General features: G+C 39.1%; 1 protein-coding gene across 6 annotated transcripts in view; it reads right to left on the bottom strand.

Annotated features, from left to right (window-relative positions):
* FRY (FRY microtubule binding protein) overlaps positions 1–14134 on the bottom strand; it is a 425215-nt gene that overhangs the window by 176298 nt on the left and 234783 nt on the right. For all 6 annotated transcript variants that reach the window (XM_079902875.1, XM_079902874.1, XM_079902876.1 and 3 more), the window contains one exon: positions 3190–3243. In XM_079902875.1, the coding sequence (XP_079759001.1) occupies positions 3190–3243 (54 nt within the window). The remainder of the gene's footprint in view (positions 1–3189; positions 3244–14134) is intronic.

Raw genomic sequence — 14134 nt, 5'->3', positions numbered from 1 at the left:
GAGCTCCAGAAGCCACAGTGGACCATGAGATGACCTTGGGAATGTAAGCCATACACAGGAAAACAAAAATATAAAGATACGGGACTGATTTTCTTTGTACTTCTTCAATGTGAGAGAGAAATAAACTTTTATCTTGTTAAAGCCACTGCTATTTTATGTGCCATTTGCCGCCAAACCTAATCTTAACTGATATGGGATCTTAGGTCCATTACCTGTTGAAAACTCCCCTCTAAATTCTCACCAACTTAGTTTTTAAAAATATAAGCATGTTACAGAGTAAAAAGCACAGGCTTTATAGTTAGAACATATGGATTCCAGTCTCGGTCCCTTCAGGCTTTAGTCATATAATATAAGGGCAACCTCTCCAGGACTCATTTCCATTAGCTGTAACATAGAGATGATGATGAGACCTTCTTCTTGGGCTTGTTGGAAGGGTTGAGTAATGTCAGGTGACACGATACGTGAGAAGGGGTTTGGTAAGGCACTTCCCCGGTGTTCCAGTGGTTAAGACTCTGCGCTTCCACTGCAGGGGGGCACAGGTTCGATCCCTGCTCAGGGAACTAAGATCCCGCATGCCGCGCAGTGTGACCAAAATAATAAAAATGATAATATAAAAGAATTAAGAAGAGGCTTGGTTACTTATAAAGTATTACATGATTCTTGTTATTTTGTTTTTGCTTCTATTTCTAACAGGAGAAAAATGAATCCTGGGCTTGGCAAGTGGAGGATTAAACAGGGCCACCCAGGATCAGGCACTGGAAGTGAAGCCCAGCTCTCTTCAGCCTATCACTCATGCCAGGGACATTTAAAGGGAGAAATTGATAAAAATATTCTCTAAACAGGGACCAGTTGTCCGTTGTCCAAAGGATGCACTTAGCATAGTGCCTCCCCTATGGTAAGTACTAAATAAATGTCACTTCTGTGGGTACCACTGCTCCCGGGAGTAGAGCAATGGAGTCTATAGCTCCAAGGAGGTGTCACCAGCGTGTTCTTCTCCCGTAGATGGACCTGTGTGACCCCAGAATAACATCCTCCTGCTTGGAATCAGAATAAGGGGAATTACAGAATCTGGACCTTTGCTATCAAAACCCTAAGAGAGCTTGATGCATTCACGGCCTTGCCAATAGAACCACAATTCTTATAATTTGCTGTTGAAACAGTGGATGGGCACTTTCAAAGGTGACTTGGCTGACTTTCTTTTTCACTGAATCCACAGAGGGACCAACTTCAGTCACATTTCCTTCTGGCCTGGGGATCTTGCTATCTCTTTAAAATGAGACCAACTTCGTAGGTTGTCTTCTCTCATGGTTCACGCATAAATTTATGATTTTACAATCAGAGGATAATTTCATGTGCCTTATTTGAAAGTCCTCAGTGACCAACTCACTACTGGTTCACCCCTAAAGTGTCTTTAATACACAGAGATGTGTTACAAGCAGTGGTTCTCAAGCATCAATGTGGGTGGGGGTCACCTGGAGATCTCGTTAAGCTGCAGAATCTGACTCAGTATATCAAGGCAGGGCAGTGATTCTGCATTTCAACATTTTGAGCAGCAAGGTTGAAAGTATTATAGCTAATTAAGTGGCAAAGTTGGGATTTAAACCCCAAAGTCGATCTCTTTCCCACAATGCTGAAATGCAGAAATAGAGTGCTGAATAATAAATGAGACATTGTGTCGAAGCCAAATTATTTGGGATAACTATTATACGTAATGTTAAAATGCCAAAGTACCATTCTCCCAGAGGAAAAAGAAAGAAGCACACGAAGCAGGAGAAAAAGAAAACACAATTTTTTTTTGAGGAAAGGACAGTGATAATCTAGGAGGAAAGAGACAAATAAAATAGAGTGAAAACTTATGGAAGACAGATAATATTTAGGTTCTTAAGGAGAACGGAAAGAGCCACACTTGCCACATTTCGAAAATAACGACCCCAAACATTCACCCCAGGTCCCTGACCTCCAAGCGGGACCAGGTAACAGCAACTAAGGATAATATGAGGAGAGAAGTCAGCTCCATGGCACAGAGAGACGAAGCCCAGACTCCATTCCACCAGCGTTCCAGAGAACAGCCAGCTCTGCCAGCAACAGAGCGCAAAGCCAGGGCCGCACCAGCCTTCCAAGACCTGCCGTGACAGCAAACTTGTGAGGTCTCCCTCAGCCAACAGTTTATAAAATAGAGAATGGAGGATTCTGTCTCTATAGTCAGGCCTTCACATTTCTGGATGGAACAAGTCTGAACTTTAACAGCCAAAGCATTTCCTCTTGATTCCACATTAAAGGCAATTTCAAAGCACTGCAGAGAGCGTACTCTCTGTGTGTTCTCCATAAGACAATACAAAAATCCCACGTGTTAGATCAGGCCATGGTGCATCCCGTGGGATTCTGCCTCTGCTACTGGCACCAAATGAGGTTTATAAAGAAGAACACGCTGTCCTCTGTCATTAAATGTAGACGTTTAGGAAACACCACAAACACATTTCCGACCTCCTCTGATGTCCTGTTATCCATCATTCTAAACACACCTAAAGCCCTCCTGAAGTGACTCAACCAGGATTGATAAGATTCTAGTTTCCTATGTTTATTACCTGCTGTTTAGAGTTGGAAGTCCTTCTACGAGTCCTGATCTATTTTCAAAGGACCTTCTTTGTATTTATTCTGTCTTAAACCATTTTCTTCATGTATCACTTTATTAGAATCTAAGTTGCTATACTGTTTTATAATTATTGCTTAGGTGGTCTCTCTCTCTCACAGGATTGCTAAAATTGGTCCTAGATTTTGTATCACCAGAGCCTACTGCTGTGTCAAGCATATAGCTGGCGTTCAACAAAACGCCGGTTAAAATGTAAGAAAGCTCTAGGGCAGAGATCTGATCGTCATATGATACCATTTATTCAGAAGAATCTCAATAAGGTTTTGAATGGAAATTCCTTTATCTTTTCTGGTAACCAAAGACTGGTGACCTCCTCATCTTAAATTTCAACACTTCAGTTCTTTCCAATTCAAACCAACAGACATTTACTAAACATCTACTACAAGCTGTCACTGTCAAAGCTGCAGGACACAGTTCCTAAGATCACACTCCTGTATCCTCTTTGACGAAGTTCATCAATACACCATAGTAAGCATTCAGCCCTTGCCTCTGTACATCTTCAAACAAATAAAAAGCAGTATATAACATATATTACATACTTGATCAAACTGGGGGTCTTCTCCACGTTGTAGAGATTTTGTCAATGGCTTTTCCTAGAAAGAAACACAGGCAAGAAAAATTACTAGAGGCTTTTAAATATTACAAAAGAAATGTCATTATTATTAAAATTGTTCTCATCTATTTCTCCCTTTATGGGATGAAGAGACGCCAGTTTTCAAATATGTGAGAAACTCTTCCTTACTATTCAAACCTTAAAGTATAGTGTTTGATCATCACCACCAGGATTTTTACTATTCATCTTCACACATTTGACCAAGACATTCAAATCTGATGCTATAAGTGATCCTGTGTTTTCAAAGGAAACCACATAATAAAACCTAGGGAATTTGTTTGAAATTTCATTACCTATCTTGGGACTTGACAGATAATAAAAAGTTGAAAGTGATACACTATTCCAAGTCCTAAGATTTAGAAACAAAATAAGGTATAATTATTAGTCTGAAGGATGGACAACCTACAATTACACACTTACTAGGTGTAATCGATGATTTCTAAGCATGATATTTTGGCCTGCAAAACATCCAAATCTCTGCAAAAATCATCTGGGAAGTGACAAAGGTCTACAGAAATAAATTTTCCTAACGATTATTTCTTCGTTTACATTAGGAAGCCTTAACTGACTCTTCAGGAGGGTATTTTGTAACTATTTAGCCTTACCTGTACCTTTCTCTTTTTTTCTGGAAGTTAATATTGACCCAAATTTGACTTAGGATTAGAAACCACGCAAAAAGTTACACATCCAAAAATAGTGTTTTCAACCTGCGCAGAAGGGGAGAGGAAGCACGTCCAGAGGAGGGCCTCTGGAGAGTGGAGTTCCGGAGTTTGGGGCCGTGTGGCTGACAGGGTCTTGGTGCTCTGGCTGGATATCAGGCTGAGTTCAGGACATTGGTCCACCAGAGACCTCCTGGCACCACGTAACATCAAATGGTGAAAGCTCTCCCAGAGATCTCCATCTCAACGCTAAGACCCAGCTCCACTCAACGACCAGCAAGCTACAGTGCCAGACACCCCATGCCAAATAATTAGCAAGACAGGAACACAACCCCACCCATTAGCAGAGAGGCTGCCTAAAACCATAGTAAGTTCACAGACACCCCGAAACATACCAGCGGACGCCATCCTGACCACCACAAAGACAAGTTTCAGCCTCATCCACCAGAATGCAGACACCAGTCCCCTCCACCAGAAAGCCTACACAACCCACTGAACCAACCTTAGCCACTGGGGACAGACACCAAAAACAACAGGAACTACAAACCTGCAGCCTGCAAAATGGAGACCCCAAACACAGTAAGTTAAGCAAAATGAGAAGACAGAGAAACACACAGCAGATGAAGGAGCAAGGGAAAAACCTACCAGACCAAACAAGTGAATAGGAAATAGGCAGTCTACTTGAAAAAGAATTCAGAGTAATGATAGTAAAGATGATCCAAAATCTTGGAAATAGAATGGAGAAAATACAAGAAATGTGTAACAAGGACCTAGAAGAACTAAAGAGCAAACAAACAATGATGAACAACACAATAAATGAAATTAAAAATTCTCTAGAAGGAATCAATAGCAGAATAACTGAGGCAGAAGAACGGATAAGGGACCTGGAAGATAAAACAGTGGAAATAACTACTGCAGAGCAGAATAAAGACAAAAGAATGAAAAGAGTTGAGGACAGTCTCAGAGACTTCTGGGACAACATTAAACGCACCAACATTCGAATTATAGGGGTGCCAGAAGAAGAAGAGAAAAAGAAAGGGACTGAGAAAATATTTGAAGAGATTATAGTTGAAAACTTCCCTAATATGGGAAAGGAAATAGTCTATCAAGTCCAGGAAGCGCAGAGAGTCCTATACAGGAAAAAACCAAGGAGAAACACGCCAAGGCACATATTAATCAAACTATCAAAAATTAGATTCAAAGAAAAAATATTAAAAGCAGCAAGGGAAAAACAACAAATAACATAAAAGGGAATCCCCATAAGGTTAATAGCCAATGTTTCAGCAGAAGCTCTGCAAGCCAGAAGGGAGTGGCAGGACATATTTAAAGTGATGAAAGGGAAAAACCTACAACCAAGATTACTCTACCCAGCAAGGATCTCATTCAGATCCGACAGAGAAATTAAAACCTTTACAAACAACCAAAAGCTAAGAGAATTCAGCACCACCAAACCAGCTTTACAACAAATGCTAAAGGAACTTCTCTAGGAAGGAAACACAAGAGAAGGAAAAGACCTACAATAACAAACCACCAAAATTAAGACAACAGTAATAGGAACATACATATTGATAATTACCTTAAATGTAAATGGATTAAATGCCCCAATCAAAAGACACAGACTGGCTGAATGGATACAAAAACTAGACCCATGTATATGCTGTCTACAAGAGACCCACTTCAGACTTAGGGATACATACAGACTGAAAGTGAGGGGATGGAAAAAGATATTCCATGCACATGGAAATCAAAAGAAAGCTGGAGTAGCAATTCTCATATCAGACAAAATAGGCTTTAAAATAAAGACTATTACAAGAGACAAAGAAGGACACTACATAATGATCACAGGATCAATCCAAGAAGAAGATATAACAACTGTAAATACTTATGCACCCAACATAAGGGCACCTCAATACATAAGGAAAATGCTAACAGCCATAAAAGGGGAAATCGACAGTAACACAATCATAGTAGGGGGCTTTAACACCCTACTCACCAATGGACAGATCATCCAAAATTAAAATAAATAAGGAAACACAAGCTTTAAATGACACATTAAACAAGATGGACTTAATTGATATTTATAGGACATTTATAGGACATGCCAGCCAAAAACAAAAGAATACACTTTCTTCTCAAGTGCTCATGGGAACATTCTCCAGGACAGATCATATCATGGGTCACAAATCAAGCCTTGGTAAATTTAAGAAAACTGAAGTCATATCAAGTATCTTTTCTGACCACAGTGCTATGAGATTAGATATCAATTATAGGAAAAAATCTGCCAAAAATACAAACACATGGAGGCTAAACAATATGCTACTAAGTAACCAAAAGATCACTGAAGAAATCAAAGAGGAAATCAAAAAATACCTAGAAACAAATGAAAATGAAACACAGCAACCCAAAACCTATGGGATACAGCCAAAGCAGTTCTAAGAAGGAAGTTTAAAGCAATACAATCCTACCTCAAGAAACAAGAAACAACTCAAATAAACAACCTAACCTTACATCTAAAGCAATCAGAGAAAGAAGAACAAAAAAAACGCCAACGTTAGCAGAAGAAAAGAAATTATAAAGATCAGATCAGAAATATATGAAAAAGACATGAAGGAAAGGATAGCAAAGATCAATAAAATTAAAAGCTGGTTCTTTGAGAACATAAACAAAACTGATAAACCATTAGCCAGACTCATCAAGAAAAAAAGGGAGAAGACTCAAATCAATAGAATTAGAAATGAAAAAAGGAGACATAACAACTGACACTGCAGAAATACAAAGGATCATGAGAGATTACTACAAGCAATTAAATGCCAATAAAATGGACAACCTGGAAGAAATGGACAAATTCTTAGAAAAGTACAACCTTCCAAGACTGAACCAGGGAGAAATAGAAAATATAAACAGACCAATCACAAGCACTGAAATTGAAACTGTGATTAAAAACCTTCCAACAAACAAAAGCCCAGGACCAGACAGCTTCATAGGCGAATTCTATCGAACACTAACAGAAGGGCTAACACCTATCCTTCTCAAACTCTTCCAAAATACAGCAGAGGGAGGAACACTCCCAAACTCATTCTGTGAGGGCACCATTGCCCCCACACCAAAACCAGACGAAGATGTCACAAAGAAAGAAAACTACAGGCCAATATCACTGATGAACACAGATGCAAAAATCCTCAACAAAATACTAGCAAACAGAATCTAACAGCACACTAAAAGGATCATACACCATGATCAAGTGGGGTTTATCCCAAGAATGCAAGGATTCTTCAGTATAGGAAATCGGTCAATGTGATAAACCATATTAACAAGTTGAAGGAGAAAAATTATATGATCATCTCAATAGATGCAGAAAAAGCTTCTGACAAAATTCAACTCATTTATGATAAAAACCCTACAGAAAATGGGCACAGAGGGAACTTATCTCAACATAATAAAGGCCATATATGACAAACCCACAGCCAACATCGTTCTCAATGGTGAAAACTGAAACCATTTCCACTAAGATCAGGAACAAGACAAGGTTGCCCACTCTCACCACTATTATTCCACAGAGTTTTGGAGGTTTTAGCCACAGCAATCAGAGAAGAAAAAGAAATAAAAGGAATCCAAATCAGAAAAGAAGAGGTAGAACTGTCACTGTTTGTAGATGAGATGATACTATACATAGAGAATCCTAAAGATGCTACCAGAAAACTACTAGAGCTAATCAGTGAATTTGGAAAGTAGCAGGATACAAAATTAATGCACAGAAATCTCTTGCATTCCAATATACTAATGATGAAAAATCTGGAAGAGAAATTAAGGAAACACTCCCATTTACCACTGCAACAAAAAGAATAAAATACCTAGGAATAAACCTACCTAAGAAGACAAAAGACCTGTATGCAGAAAACTATGACACTCATGAAAGAAATTAAAAATGGTACAAACAGATGGAGAGATATACCATGTTCTTGGATTGGAAGAATAAACATTGTGAAAATGACTCTACTACCCAAAGCAATCTACAGATTCAGTGCAATCCCTATCAAACTACCAATGGCATTTTTCACAGAACTACAACACAAAAGTTCACAATTTGTATGGGAACACAAAAGACCCTGATAAGCTAAAACAATCTTGAGAAAGAAAAACGGAGCTGGAGGATTCAGGCTCCCGGACTTCAGACTATACTAAAAAGCTACAGTAATAAAGACAGTATGGTACTGGCACAAAAACAAAAATATAGATCAATGGATCAGGATAGAAAGCACAGAGATAGACTCATGCACATATGGTCAACTTATCTTTGATAAAGGAGGCAAGCATATACAATGGAGAAAAGACAGCCTCTTCAATAAGTGGTGCTGGGAAAACTGGACAGCTACATGTAAAAGAATGAAATTAGAACACTCCCTAACACCATACACAAAAATAAACTCAAAATCGATTAAAGACCTAAATGTAAGGCCAGACACTATAAAACTCTTAGAGGAAAACATAAGCAGAACACTATGATATAAATCACAGCAAGATCCTTTTTGACCCACCTCCTAGAGAAATGGAAATAAAAACAAAAATAAACAAATGGGACCTAACGAAACTTAAAAGCTTTTGCACAGCAAAGGAAACCATAAACAAGATGAAAAGACAACCCTCAGGATGGGAGAAAATATTTGCAAATGAAGCAACTGACAAAGGATTAATCTCCAAAATATACAGGCAGCTCAGGCAGCTCAATATCAAAAAAACAAACAACCCAATCCCAAAATGGGCAGAAGACCTAAACAGACATTTCTCCAAAGAAGATATAGAGATTGCCAACAAACACATGAAAGGATGCTCAACATCACTAATCATTAGAGAAATGCAAGTCAAAACTACAAATGAGGTATCACCTCACAGCAGTCAGAATGGCCATCATCAAAAAATCTACAAACAATAAATGCTGGACAGAGTGTGGAGAAAAGGGAACCCTCTTGCACTGTTGGTGTGAATGTAAATTAATACAGCCACTATGGAGAACAGTATGGAGGTTCCTTAAAAAACTAAAAATAGAACTAACATGCAACCCAGCAATCCCACTACTAGGCATATACCCTGAGAAAACCATAATTCAAAAAGAGACACGTACCACAATGTTCACTGCAGCACTATTTACAATAGCCAGGTCATGGAAGCAACCTAAGTGTCCATTGACAGATGAATGGGTAAAGAAGATGTGGCACATATGTACAACGGAATATTACTCAGCCATAAAAAGAAACGAAATTGAGTTATTTGTAGTGAGGTGGATGGACCTAGAGTCTGTCATACAGAGCGAAGTAAGTCAGAAAGAGAAAAACAAATACCATATGCTAACACATATATATGGAATCTAAAAAAAAAAAAAAGTTTCTGAAGAACCTAGAGGCAGGACAGGAATAAAGATGCAGACGTAGAAAATGGACTTGAGGACACGAGGAGGGGAAAGGTTAAGCTGGGACGAAGTGAGATAGTGGCATGGACATATATACACTACCAAACGTAAAACAGATAGTTAGTGGGAAGCAGCCACATAGCACAGGGAGATCACTTGGTGCTTTGTGACCACCTAGAGGGGTGCGATAGGGAGGGTGAGAGGGAGACGCAAGAGGGAGGGGATATGGGGATAAATGTATATGTATAGCTGATTCACTTTGTTACAAAGCAGAAACTAACACACCACTGTAAAGCAATTATACTACAATAAAGACGTTAAAAAAAAATAGTGTTTTACTTTAGCTAATGATGTCCCAGAAAGATTCCATTTACATTTTGCTGATCGCAAAGACCCTTTCCCTGCCTCGGTTCTCCATTCCTCTCTACTGAAAAGGTGACATATACCCTAAGGTGGATGCGAGCCCCACCCCACCCCGCAGAGTCTCTGTTCTTGAAGAGATCGGCTCAGTCTGGGTATCTAAAGCTTTACCAGGAACCATATGAATTAATTGCTCTGTCTCATTTGCAAAATACACAGCTTCAAAATGCATATTCACCTAAAATAAAAAGAATGCTGCCTTCTCAAGGGCTAATAAACATTGCCTCTTCAAAGTATATTATACTTTTCCTTTTATAGCACTTACCAAGGGTGATGAGCTGACTGACACCCCCAGTAGACTACAAGCTGCAGAAATGCAGTCCCCTCTATTTTTCCCGAGCACCTAGAGTTACAGGGCAGGGCTCTGCTTGGTAATGGTTAAACATTTGCCAAATTAATCAAAGCTGTAGGCTAATGACGTCCAGTTTCTTCAACTATGAGGTCCTGTTATTGGCATGTGTGTGTTTTGCTATAAGTTAAAGGAATTTTTTAATATACTTTTTCATTGTGGCAAAATACATATGATGCAAGATTTACCATTTTTACGATTTTTATGTGTACAATTCTGCGACACGAAGTGCATTTACAATGTTGTCTAACCTTCACCACTCTGTTATAAGGACCCATTTTAATGTCAAAAATTTTCAAGGAATTCTTAACCACCAAGCATAGACTTATACCCCAAACATACACGATAGTAATTCTACCTTGTTGTTTAAAACCATACATAATGACAGAGCTAAAACTATGCTTTCAATGATACTTTTAAATGGTTTTGTACTGTAACAGCAACAATACTTATTTTATATACATTAGGAAAGTGGGGCTGCATCTACATGGGAAACTATAATGTATTCAGTGAAATGCTAATGGCTGGGACTTCCCTGGAGGTCCAGTGGTTAAGACTCTGTGCTCCCAATGCAGGGGGCATGGGTTTGATCCCTGATCAGGGAACTAAGATCCCACATGCTGCATGGTGTGGCCTTAAAAAAAAAAAAAAAACCTAAATGGCTGAGACACATGTGGATCTGTAGACCCCTGCAATTACTCAGCAGTCCTTACCTTGGGAATCTGCCATCGTTTCATCCTAAAAGATGAGATCCTATCACAGTGGGGGATGGAAGGTGACTCTGTCCACCCACATCCTGGAGCGTCCTATGCCTAAAAGTCATTTTTCCCCACTACTATCTGGGTGGGAATGGTGATAAACATGATATTTTATGCTCACATATTTGCATACATATGAAGGAAATAGCCTATGGCAAGTCTCACTGTGTCTAGCAAGCAAAGTTAATATGGTAAGTTGTTGCTATACTCAAAAGTCAAGTCCCTTAGCCAATTACTTGAATTCCATGTCCCAGTAAAACAACATACTTTTACACTAAGTTCTCCTGAACGGTTCTTACACAAATATGCTGTCTTAATCATATTCTTTGAAGACTTAGTTTAAATGTCACTTCCAAGATTAAGCCATTCCCCACTATTCCCAGGCAGAGTCATCTGTTCCTTGTCACACAGCACTTTGCATCTCTTCCTGTCAGCATTTCCACTGTGCTGTAACTTGTCTGTCTCCCTACACTCCTAGTACAGAGTTGAAACTTATTATTGGGGTTTATTAAATGAATATATCCCTGTGCATTTGGAAAGGTAGCTTTGGGCACAGAGAATCAAGTTCACATTTTAACATTCCCAAGATTAGCTGCGCATCAGCATAGATTTTATCAGTGTCAAGAGGTTAAAAACTAGACCTGGGGAAGACACTATCGCGCTGGCTAAAAAGTAAAGAGAAAAGGGAGAAGGAAGGAAGGAAGGGAGGGAAGGAGGGGAGACTGGAAAAGAGGAGAGAAGCAAACTTGCTGAAGCTCAGGAGAGAGCCATCTGAAAGCAAGGCAGAGCAATCAGGCTCATGCCCCCTTGAGAAAAGAGATCTGCAGAGGCCTGGTTCTGCTTGAGGTTCTCCTGCAGGAGATCAGCGCACGGAATCTAAGGTCTGCAAGAATCCAAGGTCTGCACATTCAAGACATCATGGGTCTCAAAGAGCATTAAATAAGTAGTAAAATGAAATTAACACAGAGTAAACAATGGATACTTAAAGAACAAGTAGAAACAGACTATGACAGAGGAGGCTCAAATAATGGTCTCACTTGTCCAATAAGAACAGTGTGTGTTGTATAGTTTTAAAATTTGTCTTTGTTCTGTATTTTAGTACAGATTTATTTACTAGAGGTTCACTAATTGAATGATACATTTGTTTTTCAAAAATCATTCTAATAAAACAAAACTTTGGGGTCATGGATCCCCCAAAATTCTTAGTGGTCCAAAGCTAGAAGACCTCAGCCTGTGACTCGACCTTGCCCAGAAGCCCCGGCTCACTGGGTGACAGTGAACAGAAGAGATGGGCAAACCAAAAACATCGTGAGACTTGGCATTGAACCTCAGGGGTTGCTAACAGCCCAAAGAGAACAAAATAGACATTAAGCCCCTCCTGATGGAAGCAAACACTATGAAATAGTTTTGATAAAAACAAACAGAAAAAAAAAAAAAAAACCCTGTAACTAACCAAGCCTTTAGATATAATTTCCAATTTCCAGGAAATACAAGAGTTAGGAAAGAGTAAGAGGAATATGTTCCACTAAGCCACAGGGATGAAATCAGCAAGACTCAGCGACTGAAGGAAACTGAAGTAAAAAAAGATATTTTTTCAATAAAAAGTTGCAGAGAGTAAAGAAAAAAGAAATGGAGGTGGAGCCTATTGATTTTTGTTTTAAAGGCTATTGCACTATGTGGATCTGATCTGGGGCTGGATTCAAATAATCTGTTAAGAGAAAGTATGACCTTCATGAAACCATTGGTGATTTGAACACATTAGATATTTGATGATGTTATGGGATTATTTTAATTTTTTAGGTGTGATAATGGTCTTCGTTTCAAAAAGAATGTTTACCTTTTGGAGATACATGCTGAGATACTTAGAGATTAAATGATATGGTTTCTAGCATTTGCTTCAAATACTACTGGGGAGAGGAGCTGGGAATGTAACAAATTGGCCATGAGTTGATAACTGCCTCTGATGGTCACTGTGTTCATTACACGGTCTTCCCACTCTAGTACATGTTTGAAATTCTCCATAAACAAAAAAACAAACAAAAACTAAAAACAGGGGAAATGATGTATCGCTTGTGTCACCATGAAAAAAATTTTTTATAATGTCTCAATTTCCAAGGTGGCATAAGTCACTTAAAACTGATTTCTATAGTACTTACACAACTCTTTATCTTTTCCTGCTGGAGCTGCAGAAGGAACCCAACCCCACCCCATTTCTTCATATTTCCTGGCAGGATCTGGGTGGCGAGCATCTCGCCTGCTGTGTGAGGAGCAAGCTGCCCTTCTCAGTCTGCACTGTGCGCTTTTCTTCGAGTTTGCTTCCCCTGAATCAAAGAGCACTGCTGTCCCAACCCATCCAACAGGAATTTTCTCCTGTCACGAAGAAACCTGTAGGGGTTTCAAGCATTTCCATAGGAAAAGAGCAAGGTCCCTGTTTGTGCTTCTCAAACCTTGGGACGTTCCAACCTCTCCCTCCCTTAAGAAAATACAAACTCTAAAAGCTCTTTGTGCCCATACCTACCTAAAAAGGCCTTTGACTTCTACCTCAATTTTCGAACAATTTCAGTGCATACTAGCTACATTTTCACTTTATAATTGTTTCGCACTGGGTTTCTCTGTAATCTGTAAGAGAAAAGATGGCCACAGCACAGCAGGACATGGCAGTGAGACAAGTCTAGAGAGACTCTTCTGTATCAAAAGGTGTTTTATTTGGGGAATACAAGGGGCTTATTTAATAAATCACTTTCTACCTCTGAAGTTTGAGTGGCCTAAAAAATTCCACAATGTGCCCCACACAGGTAGGACTTCACTAATCTCAAACGACCCCAGTACTACTGTCCTCAGAGATATTTCAATAAACATGTCACCCAGCAATGTCACTAGAGTTAATATGAGCTTATTCAATTTGTTAACTATGTCACCAGCCTTGCTTATGAGATACTATTTTAACATCTTTTAATTATTATATAACAGTTCAGTGCATGGACTTTGGAACCTGAGAGAGTTGACTTTGACTCCTAGGTCCCTTATTGGATCTTACTTAACCTCTCTAAGCTTCAGTTAACTTTTAGGTAACATAAGGATACATAATGCCAACCTATCTCATAGAACCGAAAGATGAATGACAGAGTACTCAATAATTGAGAGTCATTACGACTATTAAAATTCCTTTTAATACCATTATTATTGGGACTAGAAAGATTAAGATGTGTAACCTCTTTCATAATGTTCAGGAGCTGAAACTAAGTTCCACCTCTTTTCCTGGGGCAACGCATACTCCCACT

The sequence above is a fragment of the Stenella coeruleoalba genome, assembly GCF_951394435.1.
Source record: "Stenella coeruleoalba genome assembly, chromosome: 18".
In the NCBI taxonomy this organism is placed as follows: Eukaryota; Metazoa; Chordata; class Mammalia; order Artiodactyla; family Delphinidae; genus Stenella; species Stenella coeruleoalba.
The sequence above is the reverse complement of the archived record's forward strand: the minus strand, read 5'-3'. Positions and strand labels throughout refer to the sequence as shown.